The sequence below is a fragment of the Solanum tuberosum genome, unplaced genomic scaffold, assembly GCF_000226075.1.
Source record: "Solanum tuberosum cultivar DM 1-3 516 R44 unplaced genomic scaffold, SolTub_3.0 scf00273, whole genome shotgun sequence".
In the NCBI taxonomy this organism is placed as follows: domain Eukaryota; kingdom Viridiplantae; phylum Streptophyta; class Magnoliopsida; order Solanales; family Solanaceae; genus Solanum; species Solanum tuberosum.
Window position 1 is genome coordinate 309,395 of NW_006239195.1, and position 15,701 is coordinate 325,095.

The 15,701-nt window shown below is 35.3% G+C and overlaps 1 protein-coding gene across 1 annotated transcript; it reads right to left on the bottom strand.

Moving 5' to 3' along the window:
- Positions 1-952: 952 nt before the first annotated feature.
- LOC102599967 (DNA mismatch repair protein MSH4) lies at positions 953-14,679 on the bottom strand. Its single transcript, XM_006358283.2, has 24 exons — positions 14,588-14,679; positions 11,897-12,100; positions 11,762-11,797; positions 11,545-11,657; positions 10,612-10,657; positions 9,796-9,842; positions 9,491-9,598; positions 9,110-9,185; positions 8,139-8,211; positions 7,903-8,048; positions 7,740-7,825; positions 7,063-7,202; positions 6,743-6,882; positions 6,615-6,665; positions 6,152-6,215; positions 4,698-4,841; positions 4,544-4,611; positions 4,354-4,412; positions 3,791-3,947; positions 3,487-3,539; positions 3,297-3,395; positions 1,947-2,061; positions 1,746-1,868; positions 953-1,162 (listed from the first exon to the last, which is right to left on the bottom strand). The coding sequence occupies exons 1-24, from the start codon at positions 14,651-14,653 to the stop codon at positions 998-1,000; spliced, it is 2,379 nt and encodes a 792-aa protein (XP_006358345.1). The 5' UTR covers positions 14,654-14,679; the 3' UTR covers positions 953-997.
- Positions 14,680-15,701: the final 1,022 nt, after the last annotated feature.

The following is a 15,701-nucleotide window of genomic DNA, read 5'->3' on the forward strand; positions in this document are numbered from 1 at the left end:
GTATCTAGTGTGACTCACATGTATCTGGACTAAACTGACTCTCTCGTTCGCCTCTCTCCTATCTCGCTTGCATCTCTCCTCTCTCGCTCGCCTTTCTCACAATGCTTATGTATTCAGAGTGTATCTAGTAGCAAAAACTCATGTATCTAGGTGTATTTGACTTAAAATTTGGTATGAAATTATGAATTAGTGAGACATGAAACTATTTCAAACTACATGGAAAAATAGTAAATACGGTAGGAACAATATACTAGATAGTTTTTCTTTAGAAAATCAATTGGGCCTATGGCCCATTTTTGCTACTTAACCTGATTTCCCAGAATTCATTTGGGTCAGGTGTTTTGGGCAAATCTTTGGAGTTGGATTTTAGTGAGAGAACTCAAAATCTTGGGTCCTTTTTGTTCTTCGTTTAAGAGTTGGGCTAGAGGAATACGTCAAGGAAAGGAGACCCTTTATCCCCATATGGTCATATCTATGCAAAATTGGTGAACTTCTGGTCTAGCCAATGAATTCTGTATATACGAACCCACTTACAGAGTCTATCTTGGTTTATATCCCAATCTTTACTACAAAAAATTATTTTATTCCCAAATTAATATGCCAAAATAGGGGGTCATTCGCACTTTTGCCCTTATTTTATGTTGGTTTGAATTTTTTATCAACAAACAACTTTTTCGTGGGACATATATCATAATAATCCACAAGTAACGCCTGGACATGACTTCAGTTTCTAAAGAACCTATGCCCCACTAGACATAAGTTCAATTGCTAAAGATCAGACAACCCTTTGAAGGACAAAATTTGGAATTTTTTGAAAAATACGCCCTCCATGAGAAATCAAGAACCCTTTCACAATCAGACATTTAGAATTCCACTTGCTTTTTAGTAGTTATTTCAAAGTACCATTTTCTTAGTCAAAGATATTAAATGGATTCAAAATTTCAGATCACAGTGTTGATGTTAGATGAAATATATATGAGTAAATGGTTCTACTTATCTAAAGCCTTCCACCAATATAGCTTTCCTTAAGGTTCTGCAGAGCCTCCCTTAGAGAATCTTCATCCTGATCAGAATATTTCAAGCACATCAGCCGTTGAGCTACACGGTAAATCAATTGTACGTCCTCGTACTGTCTGCAATTCACCTCCATTCTCTTCATTTCCTATACAAACACGAAAAAAGAAGGCAAACCGATCAAACATAACATGGATGTGCAATTTACCTTCCTCAAAGCTTGGAAAATTGAAACAAAAAATGCAGGGAAGAAACGCAAATGTATGGAAAATCTCCGCCTATGTGAGTTTCACAATGTGTAGTTGGTCCCAAACTCAGGATAAAAGAGCAGTACTGTGATAGTTGATGGCCACACTTGAAATCTATGTTGCTCGGACCCTTCAAAATGTCGATAGGTGCATGTCAGATACTCCAAAAGTAGTGCATTTTGGAGAATCCAACACTGCTGTGCCAATAATTTTAGGGAGTCTGAGCAACATAGCTTAAAATAGTCTAAGTTGGTGCAAGGGTGAGATGTTGCTATGATGCACTCAAGAGTGTGGTCTAATGGTCAATGAAGTGAATTAAGAACCATGAGGTCTCAGGTTCAAATTCAGTTTTTTCTATTTTAAAGAGAATGGTGGTGGAAAGAAAAGGAACTCTCGCAGTGGTAAAACGAACTACAAGATCTTTCAACACAATGGCAATTTCCAAACAAGGCATTCTTTCATTGCGGAAGTGAAACAAGTTACCTTCTCTGTGATCCTAGATGTGATTCTTTTGGCAGTCTCCACTACTGAACTTGGTAATCCAGCTACCCCTGCTAGCATGAGGCCATAATGTGGCACATGACGTGACCCATCCTTCAGTTGAAACTAAGTAGAAAACACAAAGAGGAAATGAAAATGAAGGTATAAATTGTTTATAAACCATTGAATGATTCAGAGATATACCTTGAAGTCCATGCGGTTATTCCTCACATCAACATCAAAATGAAGAGTTTTTACATTTGGATACATGGTGGATAGCGCTGATAGATTTTCCATATGAGTAGCAAATATTGAGTACCTGCAAACAGATTAAATAGAATCAAAGAGAAGCAATTGGACGTACATTGGGTTGAATTATGTAACTTGGCTGTATGTATTAAATTCTGCGACAAAATAATATACATCCAACAGCAAGAGACCCAATTCTTTATGAAAACCTAAAGAATGTGTAGTTATTTTTCTTTATTTCTTATAACCATGGTGTCTGGGCCAGCTTGCGCCTCCCACCAGCAACAACAATAGGTAACTCTATCCACCAAAGTTTGAACAGATGGGAAGTTTTTGTATCTGCTGGAATTTGAACTTGAGACCTCATGGTTCTCAACCCACTTCATTAACCACTATATCACACCCTTGGGTCCAAAGAACGTGTAGCTATTGAAAACTTAAAAGAGTGACAACGTACAATATAATAAGCTCACTGGGTAGAAAAATATCTGGACAGCAGAAATGCATCCATAATTATATAGAATTTGACATTATTATTGGGGCCGCATGTCTAAGAATCTAGAAGAGTTGATTAATCACAAAATTTAATGCCCCAAACACCTCCTAGTAGTTCTCTGCCAATTTTCTAAGAACTATGAAGTCTAAAGTTCAATTCTGAGATATAATGACATCTAGGAAGTAACAAGATGAAGAGTTTTATCAGCCTTCTGAACAAAAATGAAGAAATCTTTTAAAGGTAACATCTTGCTTCTCTATAATGAACTTCAAACTAGTGATTCTATAAGAGGCTCAGTAAACAATCTTATGTATGTCTGCAGATGAATGTTAATGCCTTTCTTCTTACAAGAAATTGTAGATGATATCACAAAATTCACTCCCTATTTCAAGGTCCGGCACAGTATTTATTATTCAACCCCGATATTCAAATACCAGATAAGAATAATTTCAAGCCTGACGTTCCCCTTGGTATGGTTTTTGTAGGTTCACTAGCAATCTTGATTGGTTTCAAAATTCTTTGCTCCTTATTTGAATCCTGCTTCTAAGAAGCCTTAGAATTGGAAGTCGTATCTTTTATAGCATCCAGGTAAAAGCAGAGTTTTAGCAGTTTGCAAGTACCAAATATTCCTTCAACTTATCAAGTGAAAAATTAAAGCCTAAATTTCAAACTTTGCTGCAGTCCATACAATGTAAAATATAAGCTACCTAATTATAGGCTTTGTTATGAAATACAGTACATGTTTGGGCTAGTAAATATTTAAGCATATGGCATTTAAGATTGAAATACAAAGAGAGCTTTGAGATTACGCTTTAAGTGCCAATAGATGCTCACAACAGCTCCACGCGATTGCGAATCCATCAGAGGATGAAGTTGCCCTCCCCAATTCATCCATAACAATCAGACTTCTGTGTACAGCAAAGGAAGAACAAAATTTTAAACTTTAGACAGACAAATCCTCATGCTAAGTCAGTGGAAGCATTTTGTGAAACAATCTACCTATGGGACACGTTTTGCATGATAAAAGCCGTCTCCTTCATCTCTGTCATGAACTGCACAGACAACAGTTACATGAAATATGGGTGATTTCTATATTGGCCATCTCTGTGACAGGATGATTCGAATATGAAGAGAACATTTGCAAATTGAAGACGTCAAACTTCAGTAGAAATTTGGCAAAACTAATGTTAAGCTTTTTACAAGTAAAACTAACTATTGCATAAATACAGGAACAAAATCAATGCTCTTCTAAAATATAGAACTTCCATGCAAGAATATACCATTCACAAGTAGATGATTATACCGTGCTAGAGTTTGATTCGAGACTGTCCATTGTTCCCATCCTTGTGAAAATACGATCGACCACCCTCAAAGTGGCAAATCGAGCAGGAATATAGCAACCAATTTGAGCAAGGATGATCATTAAACAAACTTGCTGAAGATAAGTACTTTTTCCGCTCCTACAACAAACAACATGCGGGAGTTATCAGGTAGAAAAATGGCACAACAAACCCATGTGAGGCAGATAGAGCTTATCTAAGATGCATGGGAGGGATGAGAGAGGTAAGTCAAGAGGTGTTGAAGTCCCCATCATCCATTATTTTTCTTTGCTCAGTGCTTCAATTAAAAGACGGAAAAAAACTTATGCTGTAACTTCCCGTTAAATATATGTCCGGGGATAAAATCTTAATCGAGAGAAGAAGGTTCTCATTTGTTCCCTTCCCTCAATGCCAAAAATTTTGAAGAGTTCGACATGATGTGAAAGGGGATATGGTGTCACTCATACTGGATGCCGTGATACTCACAAGAAGAACAAACCAACACAGACAGTTTAATTTTCTTTAGGAATATAATAAGGTTCCTTACATGTTTGGGCCCATTACAATAGCCATATTTGATGCTTCAGAAAGAAAAATGCCATTTGGCTGCAAAAGAGAATTCAATACCACTTCCAAATTCAGAAATTTCTAGTATCAAAGTAGAGAAAGGCCATTAACTTGCTATGTCAAGAGCAATTTCAAACTTCTTCTAAGATCATTAGAAGAAAACAACATACAATGAAATCATTGTGTATGCTTTCCAGAATGGGGTGCCGTCCAGAATCAATTGCCAATGGGCCATCACCTACGAGGGGAGAAAAATTTAACCACTCAACTTTTTTCATAATCTTGGCATCAAGTAAGTATTGAGAGTTATGACTAAATACTCACATGTAAAACGAGCTCTAGTATATCTATCAACTGGTTTTGTTGATATAGTGTGAGCAAATGAATTTACCATCATGTCTAAAAGGCACAACACTTCTGCAAGAACAGTAAGCACAGAGACATCCTCTCGTATTGCATCCATTAATGCTGCATGTTAGCATGAAAGGGAAAAAATTCTAAGTACGGATAGTTCTCAAATAACAATAGGGTAAACAGAATGAAGAGTATGCCACTTGCTGAATATATTATATGCAAATACAGGTTAACAGATGCATCTTTCATGAGTTAAGCAGAATTGTCAGAGACATACAAAAACCCAATATTAATACAGAAGTAATAAGCAGAAGATGGTGAGTTATCTTCCAAGTACAGATTGGAAGAAAACGTTAACATCCCATCTCATTCAGAAAAATCCTTATCCTTCTAATCAGCATGTCGCTACTAGTAGTTAAGTAATGTTACTCTTGCTAAGCAACCAGCCATATTATAAAGGATATAAGTCCTGCCTGGAGCTATACTTAGAATCATTGAGATGCAGGGAAACTACTACGCAGATCTCTACCAGAGACCAGGACAGGCAATAAGATATAAAATATTATTGGATGCTTTTACTTATCAAAACATATATATTATAGGAGGATTTTATCAAAGATTTTGACCTCTGTTGACATATGCAAAAGCTCTCGTTTAAAAGCCAGTAATGGCAAAGCACTCCCTTGCCGCACCCATAAGCTACATGTATACAGTGATTTTGCAATATTCTCTCATCGCAATCAACTCTGATAGACCATCCACGCAGATATCTTATAGGGGTTTTATGCAGAATGCAAGGCAAAGAAGATAGGAAGATTTCAAAAGATCATTTTTTCTATTTAACCAAAGCTCTAAAGATGTCATAATGATTTTTTTCTTTCTACATTTAGGTTTTAACTAAAGCTGATCCGCTGACGAATTTAGGGTTACATCATCATATTCTTGAGTCAAGGATATTATAGTAACAAGGTATTTGTATTGAGTTCGTAGGAAATAAATATACCCTACTATTCTTTGCATCTTTTCAGCAATAAAACAACTAAGAATCAGCCCCACATTTTCCACTCTTATAATATGTTTATGTTCCTGATCCACTAAATTGTCCTCAATCAGCTTTGCCCTCTGGCATGACTAAAACCACAAAACTTTAGAATAAAAATAGTCCTGACAGTTTCATTAGTTCAAAGTTCAAACACCAAAAAAGGTTTGCTGAAATAAGATGAAACACTATAATATGTTTAAGAACATTTCTTCTTGCCCCTTGGAAGCACCCAAAGAAAATAATCTAAGCTTTATGAAGCAAATGCCTTAGTTATGAAGTCACCGCTAATTTTGTCATTCTGTGTGGACAAGCATTTGATTGGGTAGACAAGAGATCCAATAGCAGTAGTAGAAAAAGATGTGCATTGCACCCATCAATTTACCTTCAAGACAAAATGCAGTCCTCAACCAGCATTCTTTAGCTGCAGACTTGTTCCTCACATTCAACTGTGAATGAAGAAAAAACACCTCATCTATGAGCAAAGAGAAGGATAACCACCTGAATATTTGCACTTACTCTCTAGTTACTTTGATTGTCTGGAACTTTTCAGAAGTATTTTACACCACATGAAAGAAAACCAATTTACGTAGTTCATGAGTGTAACTCATTCTCCATTACAGTTGTCACCATCCTTGCTTAAGCCTTAACACTACATTCACCAATCTATACAACTATTACCAAGCAGTGTGTCCTCACCTACCTTTCACTATTATTGCAAATTGAAAGCATTTTACACCGATCCAGTAACTGGATTTCCTCATAAAGATTATCAAGAGGAATATATTATGGAATATGTTTTGCGTCCAACCAAATGGATCCTATAGTGGATGTCCAGTAATACTCACTGAAGCAAGCTCAAGACTCGAGCAATGGACATTGTTTCCATGTTTCACGACCTGATTATGTGAAACTTGTTAGAGGAAACGAAGCAGGATGCATAAGGACAGTTTAACTTATATCATAGCATAACAACCTGGATGAACTTGCTGGGCAGTTTTCCCTGTATGTCCTTCTGTGGAATGCTAAAGTAAAACCCTTGCCTATTATTGAATGGGATCTTCAAGTTCGGCAGTTTGAAATCTTGACGATACTTATTTGCGAGACTGTGTATAGCTATGAAATCAGTGTGTTAGAAACTAAGACAATGCACTTGAAAGAAATTAAATCGTTAACAGAAAACTTCCAATGCACTTCCTTCACTCGTCTCTGTTGCATACCTAATTTACAAAGCCCCGAAATTTCCACTCAATTCCAAAAATAAATAAATTAAATCATGTAATATAGTAGAAAAACCTTCGCTGGTGTCACAGAATGACCGCCGAGCCATATCAAGAAGCCCATCTGCTCCAGCCTTAACAGCAAAACACTGCTGTGTCCGTGCAACAAAAGGAACTCTTGTATGAAGGACATCTTCGTCAATCACCTCTCCAATTCTGAGAAAGTAAATGTTGCATGGATAAAATAAATATATGAACTGCTGAATGGACACAATAACACAGTTATTGTCATCTAGGAATGATCGTATAATAATTAGAAAACTAAATGTATAATACAAAGAAATCACCACTCATTAGTAATTTGCCACATCATAGCATCTTAATCCTTTAGCGATGAACTTTATTTTACTCTTACTTCGTTTAATTGAGAGAAACTAATTTTCAAACTGACAAAAACAGTATCCATCGAATATCCTACATCATCATCCTAGAACTGTGTGGCAGCTAAGAAGATTGAGTAGGCACAGGAATAATTAGCTCATGGACGTTAGACAAAATTGAGGAACAGGAATCCTCTCTTTCGGCAGAACAAGAACCGAGAAAGAAGGTCCTCCTAGAGGGGATTGAAGTGGAGAAGATCCAACATATATTAACAACGAAGAAAAGGAACTGTCCGAATTCTGAAGAGGGCTCTCTCCGACAAGGAGGAAATTGGGGGAAAGCATCATATATCTTGGCTAATTTGAACATTACCTTTTCCTTATTGAAGTATATTTTTCATTCTCACATATGGTTTTGTACACATTTCCAAGCAGACAACTCTTGGCTTCTTTAAGAACCTGAATCACGAGCTAGTTATTGTACCAGATAAGATCCAGAAAAATGTCAACCCCTGAACCCAACAATGGTGCTGCACCTTGGAGAGTAACGGTATAGCATCAAGAGCTGTTTTGAGAAGAATAATGCTGGATATCATTATCTGGCTCCTTCTTCCATTATCCGAAGCCAAGACTTCATTAGTAACTCTCTTTGGCTTGAAGCAGAAGTGACAAAGGACCCTATCTAGATGGAGAAGCATCCATCAACTTTCTGAAATGGGAACAAACTATATAGAATACGAGTGAGAACCCACCTCCTTCCTTACATGGTTACCTGTTTCTTTCGGAAACTTACGAAGGGCCTGAGACAAACCAAAGAATAGCTGTTCATTGCTCATCAACTCATCCTGGAGATCAATTGACGAAAGTGTCAAACTTGTAACTCGTTTAAAGTATGAAATTTCAATAAAGGATACACCAAAAAAAAAGATGAATGAAGTAGTGAGCTGAATGTCAATATTGTGAAGATGAAAACCCTGTCTTTTGTCCAACTTGATATGCACTTTGGTTGGGTGGGTGGATGGGGGGGTGTAAACGAGTGATATCAGGGCCTCGAAGGAAAAGTAATAATGCTTTCAAAAGCTGTAAAGCATGATAATTGTCAAAAAAGGGTAAAGAAACAGTTTTAACAGTTGTTTGAAGATAGTATATACTTAAAGGTTTCGGCTAGGTCAAATTATATCCTGAAAAGCACAGCATAAAACTACAAGACCATAACTCTCAGAAAACAGCTGCAGGCTTTTTTAAATTTAATTGCAACTAAAACCCAATCAAGTAATGACCAATGTAATTGCATAATCTGGCAGCTATAGTCAAACAGCACATCCCTGATCCCTCAGTGTTAAAAACTTCTATTTTCTGCTAGTAGTCAAAGAAACCTCAATCTCCTCCTTCCTGTTTCGATCCTTCTTCTTTTTTTTTCACCCAAAACCTTTTTTCAGAGAAGGCTTCTTCTCAGTAAAATAATTCCTCTAGAGGAGATATAACGAACAATAACTATGCCTCAATTCCAAACAAGTTGGGGTCGACTATATGAATCTTCACTATTCCATTGAAGTTCAACTCATGTCCTCATCCTGGAGGAGATATAACCACAATAGATAAATTCTTAAAGCAGAAAATTACTAGACAAAAGTACCATGTAAAACATGAAATTTTTTAGGAAGGATGGTGGTAAATTCTGATTCCATAACAACAGAGCATGTTATATATTCATCTGTTGCATGTGATACATTGAAAACATACCAGGCAATCGAGTCGAGTGTTAATTGTCTCTATGTCTTTCAGAGGCTGCAAAAGATTTGCCCTCAGAAGTCTAGTCCTGCAGTGGAGTATAATCAAGCGAATTCAGCATTATGCTGCAGGTGCACAACATACTGAAAAGACAGATTACGAGCTTTCCATCCTGAGCAGAACATTGTCATAAGAACTATGAAGTTGGCTCAAGTGTGAGGGCTTTGGATGTACATGTGTCATACTTTTAATCACAAAATAGCAAGAGGAATTATTAAGCACATTTCTGACTTCTCTTTATATACAATTTGGTGCTGGCGAAATTATTTCCATACCCTCCAATAGTTCGAGTGAAAGATATAATACCAGCTAATCAATGAATTATTTCCATACCCTCCAATAGTTCGAGTTGTTTTAAGCATGTGGAATAAACTTCTCTTTTTGTTGTTTGTGCCCAGAAGAGAAGAGTGCATAGGCTCAATTATCTCCAAGTTCTGAACACTGCCATCAAAGACGAAGTATAAAATTTACAGCATCTACAAAATCATACAGTAAATTCTAAACACATTCCTTTAGGATATTCTGTAACTATTTTGCTGATGTTGTTAGCTGAAATGAAACTCAGCAGCCACTACGACTAGTAAGTGATAGATGCAAGTTGATATGCAACTGTCTATAGTTTGGTACGAGGAGGCTACCTGGTGGAATCAATGTTCATGTGGTCAAAAGATCCATTAAAAGTAACCTGTGGAAGAGAAGATGAATTTGAATCCCAAATACTACTTTTAATTACTCGAGATACATGAAATTCTTAGATGTGCTTATCCACCAAGTGGCACATTAATGTTATATGTATTTTTAACATTTTTGTTTCTTGATCACGTAATGAGAAATCTCTCTAACCAAAGGAACTTCAAAGAATTGTCGCACATGGCATTATAAAGGACACTAGTGAACAGCGATACTAACCTTCAAAGAGCTAAAAGTAATGTCAATTCAGTTTTTTTTTCCTTAGAAACGGGATATGTTTGACTAACTCACTAACCTCCTACTGCCCCATCCGCCAAAAATAGAAATGAATAGAGAAAGAAATTTTCAGTGACATGTTCTAGTCATGTACACTAAAGCTGGACATAGTAAGCATCAATTAACACAATAATGTGAACTCCCAGACCTACTAGGAAAAATCGGTCAGGCCAAAAATATGCAAAAACATGATCTGAGACATTCTTCTTTGCTAGTATTATTTATTGGTTGTGCCGCAACTACAACAATCACAACCAAATTAGGTGCTATTGGTTAACGGGGACTAGTTCATACTTCTTTCAAATTCTTACACTTTACTGTGGTGCAATTTGATGGCCAAAATAATTGAAATCAATAGTAGCTATGCAAAGATTTAACCATTTCACATGGTAAAATTATTCTTGCAGTATATAAATTAAATAAATTGAAGTACTCTGTATGTTTTATACTCCTATTTGATCCTTTCATGCATGAGAAGTCACACATACCAGCAAAGAGTGATTTGTTATAATAACACCTTTCTCTGCTTCGATCCTGCACATTATGTATGTGGCATATGTATTAATATCCCGAAAAAAATCAAGTGAAACAAGAGGCAGTTTTCCTCTAAATCATTAGCATCTTAATATGCGGAAAAATAATCTTGTTTTGTTTCACATATTGGTAATATAGCTCATAGATCGACAATATATTTCCTTCAAAGTTAAGAATATTAAATTGGCATTGCAAGTGTTACAAGGCTCTACGGTTGTAGTTGATACAAAATATAAATTGAAGAGAATCTGGAGATCTGATGCAAGTAATGTGCAGTAAAATCTTGTTGTAGCACAAGAGAAATCATGCTATCAGATGACCTCTTTGTTACAACTCTCACCAAGCATCAAATTGTGTCAGTTTTTCATAAAAGCTAATGAATGGAAGTCTTCACATTACTCAAACTGTATTCAACAAAGTAACATAGTAACATGAGGAAACTCAGATGTTTAAAGAGCTAAGGATGAGATCTCAAAGTCTTATGTCGATTGTGGAGCACACAATGTTACTCATTTGTGGAGAGAATTTTAGCTCCCTACACTGTGCTTTGAGGACATAATTGTTGACTTGGACTTGCTCTTTTAGACGCTGACAACTTAAGCCCAAGCAATAACTAACTGAGATCTATACTAAATGACCATTCCTGAACTTAGTGGCTCAAATTGCAAACTTAGGTATCAGAAAGAGCATTGGTGAGACTCCTATAGCGAAGCCAATTCAGTGTTTGTACCTATCAGAAATGGATATCAGTGTTGTTGAAAACTGTTCTACAAACTACATTACAACTCTCAAGATATGACTAAAGAATTTGAAATTATCATTCTATATGCAAGAAGCATTGATGAAGTACCGCGTCCAATAAATTGGAAGTCACCATAGCATCATACCACTTGATAGTTGCAGCTGCTGCAGCCAAGCACAAATAGTATTGCTTGTAGTATGAATCCAGTCCAAGAGCAGACGGTTCCTTAGCAGCTAAACCTTTAACCAGTACAGCTCCCTTCAGAATGTATTAAAGTTTGAAGCAGTGTCAGTGTTTAAAACTCATTAAGGCATATAGTTTAAAGCCATCACAATTTAATGGGGAAGCAGTGAAGCCAATACCCTGGTATCATCAAAGCAACCACGGGCCATTATAACCTGTCTATATCAACATAAGCATAAGTTTTTGGCTTTTAAAACATTTCAATCACGCATTTTATCAAAACAGATCCACCAATATGTGTAGAGGACACTTGCCTTTTTTGTGGAGGAACAAACTCTGTCAGCCAGTTGTGAGACTCCAACCATTCCATCCGCCGCCAGTTTATTGGGGGAAACAATGATCACCATAGGTTCATAGAACTGTAGTAAAGTCTTTGTATTTTGATAGGAGCTGCTAGTCTCTATATACTGAGAAAGATGCAGTGACGCTGATCTCAAATCAAACGCAGCTACTCCAACCTGCGATAAATTGCTATTGCCAGTTAAGATGTGAAATTTCGGCAAAGCATGGTTTCCTTTTCTTTTCAACTCTGAATTACTGCTTAATAAGTTGTTACCTTTTTTATAAGTAATATTCAATCCAAAGAACTGGCAGAAAAACAACAATGTCTTTTTGAAAGTTAAGGAGACAAACTTCACTAGAATTTATGAATAACTTGGAAATTCAATTTTTAACTGAATTAACATCTCAAACCGACTTGCATCCAGGGAACCTTAGGCACAGATTCTTTCTTTAAATGCAATTCACCTGAGTACTTATTGGGTTTCTTTTGAAAAAGGAAAAAAAAGTGTTAAGTCCATTTAAGTCAACAAGAAAAAATGTAGAGTGCAGCTTCACCCAGGGAAGCACCATAGACTTCTTTTAGCTGGTTCCATTCGAGATCATTTTAAGCCGTAAAGTTCTGAGGAACTACAATAAATGGTCCATAGATTCAACTAAAGCTAGAAGCTTCTTAAAGAATTTAGTAGAATGCTACCACAAGATTAACAAATGTATTCAAGGTGAAGGAAAATACTAATGTTGATGCATGCATTTAAGATGAGCAAATGTGAATGCAGCAGCTAAATGTAGATGAGAGAAATAATTATAAAATTTTCTTTGTTTCCTGGTATGAGTACTCACTAAGAAACAAATTATGGTAATGCATTCATTCATTAATTGGACAAAGTTACTCCTTTCCCCCAATTTATATGACACACTTCCCATTTTAGGACCTCCAAAAAAATGTTTAACATCATTCCACTGATAATATTGTTAATCCAACTTTCAAGAACTCAAATTTAGTTACCTTTCCAAATTTAAACTTTGATGTGGTAGTTCACTATTTTACCTATCAAACTAATTTCTCAGTTATTAATTTGATTCTTTTTCTATTATACTAGTCAAATTCAACATTTTAAACTCTCAGTCAAAAATTATCTTATGAAGTACACTGTATAGAGTATATCTTATTGTTTATTGTAGAGACCTAGATAGATAGGGAGGACCTCGTTTTGATCAAATAATAAGAGCGTTCAATCAGTGCAACTTATTGCTAGGAGAAAGGACTTGAGGGGGATTAATATGGTCCATCGCATCAAATGTGATTGACCTAAATGTTTGCTAATATTCCTGTAATTTCAGAACCTTCTTTTTCACTAGTTCAGTAGCTCACACTTCTCCAACAACAGTCTATATCTGTGCAGTATACCAGTCATACATCTTGATTACCTCCATACATCAGTGAATATCACATTATATAACCACATTCCCACACATAAACTTGAAAGTAAGCATGTTCTTCAAATTTGATAAACTCCAAACTATCAGTCTATCATGACACGTATAAATTGATGACCTGCTCTTACCTCTGAATTACTTAAACAAAACAATAAATTTCAAGGATAGAACACCCACATATTCTTTGACAGTATGCTTAAAATGAAGCATAAACCAATCCCTTCTTCGAATTTGAGAAACTCAAAGCTATCGTCAGACGTGTGCATCATATTTATCCATTTCTCAAAATTCACAAACAATTAAGCTATAACACATGTGTTTACATACATGAAATAAACACTCTTAAGGTCACAAAATTACACCTATTTTAAGAAAAAAAGAAGTTCAAATCTGCTAGTTTCTACATCGCAAAATAACAGTTATCTATTCAACAGAAGTTCAAAAATGCTCGTAATACATAGCCAGAAATGCACATAAAAAAATCAAAAACAATATCAACTTTGTGCATCACATCGCGAAATTTGCACCTGTGATTCAAAAGAACACGTTCAAATTTGCTTGTTAAGTTGCGAAATTGCACCTATTCATTCCAACAAAAAAAGGGTTCAAATATGCTCCTTATATATCACAAAACTGCACAGCTTCATTCAAATTTAAGTTCCTATTCGCTGTTAACATCCCGAAATTGCATCTGTTTACTCAAATGAAGTGTAAATATGCTCATTACTAACAAAAAATCACATTTATTCAGAAAAAATGTTCATAATATGCTTGTAATACATAGTTAAATATCACCTATTCATTCAACAAAGAAGTTCAAATCCTCTCATCATACATCACAAAATTGCACTGATTCATTCAAAATCACACATTAAACATCACGAAATCGCATCTGTTTACTCAAATGAAGTTCAAATTTGCTCGTCACTTACGAAAACATTTTCATTCAAAAAAAACAAAAGTTCAAATATGCTCGTAATACATCGTGAAATAGCACCTATTCATTCAAAAAAAAAGTTCAAACTCACTCATTGTACATCGCAAAATCACATTGATTCATTCAAAACTAAGTTCAAATTCGCTCGTTAAACATTCGAAATTGCATCTGTTTACTCAAATTTTGCTGGTTATACGTGTGATGCTCGTCAAAATATTCTGTTTTATGATGTTAATTCGGATATCAACAGATGAAAATACACAAATGCAGAGAAAAAGGAGAAGATAACCTCCTTGGCTCGGTTCTCTATGAACCCGACGACGAAGTTTGATCTTTCTCCGGCGTCTTCTTCCATTGAACTCTGAGCACTCAGCTTGTGAACAGTGAGCAGTGGTGAAAAAACGTGACTTCTCACATTCGCGCCAAGTTTATATATATAGTAGCAAGTTTTTACCCGATTGCCCCTGTATGACGTGGTGTTTATTTTCACTTTTATTTTAATCGTGGTGCTTATTTACGTGGCACGATCATGATTCTACTTAACACAAATTTATTTTTATTTTTTTAAAATAAATATATATATATATATATACTATATGAATTGAGATCGAGGAAGTAAAAATTTGTGGATCAAAATACTTTACCTATAATCTAATTTTGCACACAAGTTTAAGAAAAAATTATCTTGATGAGGGATGACAATGAAAAGAAGGAATTTTAACCCACAAAAAGATCAACCCATCATAATAATACTGTAATTTTTAAAAACTAACTCGTCCCGCCTCATTCCATCCCACTTAATACTTTTTATCTCTTCGTTTTATTAACTAGCTAAAATACATAATACTAAGTTACAATGATCGTGTTATTTGCCTTGTATATGTTATAAACAGTAAAAATAAATAAATCAACTACTACTAATTATTCAAGCAACTTATTCATAAAAAATTTAACTGAAAATTGTTCTTTTAAGTATGGGGTTAATCTTTTTGAGTTTTTGTCTTTATATAAAACCACGTAGTAATAACTAATATATATGGTCCTTTATATATATACTGAAAAAATGATTTCGATGACATTTTTCTAACTGCTTACTAATCTCTTAAAGAATAACTAAATAAGTAATTGCTTATTTTTAATGATAGTATCATTCATTTTTATTTTTATCCTATTTGTTATCCCTACCTATACTAACGAGGGACTGGTTCACATTAATAAATGATGGTATCGATCAGGACAAGCACAACCACTCGTTCTCAAAGCTCTTATTGAAGCTGATAGATGCTTCCCATTTCTTTTGACGGATATCGCCACACTACGAACTTTGTATTTTGACTAATCAAATCACTTTTTTGACATAAATAATTAACATATTCCAACTACTATGTGATTATATATATATA

Coding starts and splice junctions, on each gene's coding strand:
- LOC102599967 (XM_006358283.2), bottom strand. CDS start 14,653: ATGGAAGAAGACGCCGGAGAAAGATCAAACTTCGTCGTCGGGTTCATA. Junction 12,101..14,587: donor TAGAGAACCGAGCCAAGGAG/GTTATCTTCTCC, acceptor AATTTATCGCAG/GTTGGAGTAGCTGCGTTTGA. Junction 9,599..9,795: donor ATGAACATTGATTCCACCAG/GTAGCCTCCTCG, acceptor CTTTGATGGCAG/TGTTCAGAACTTGGAGATAA.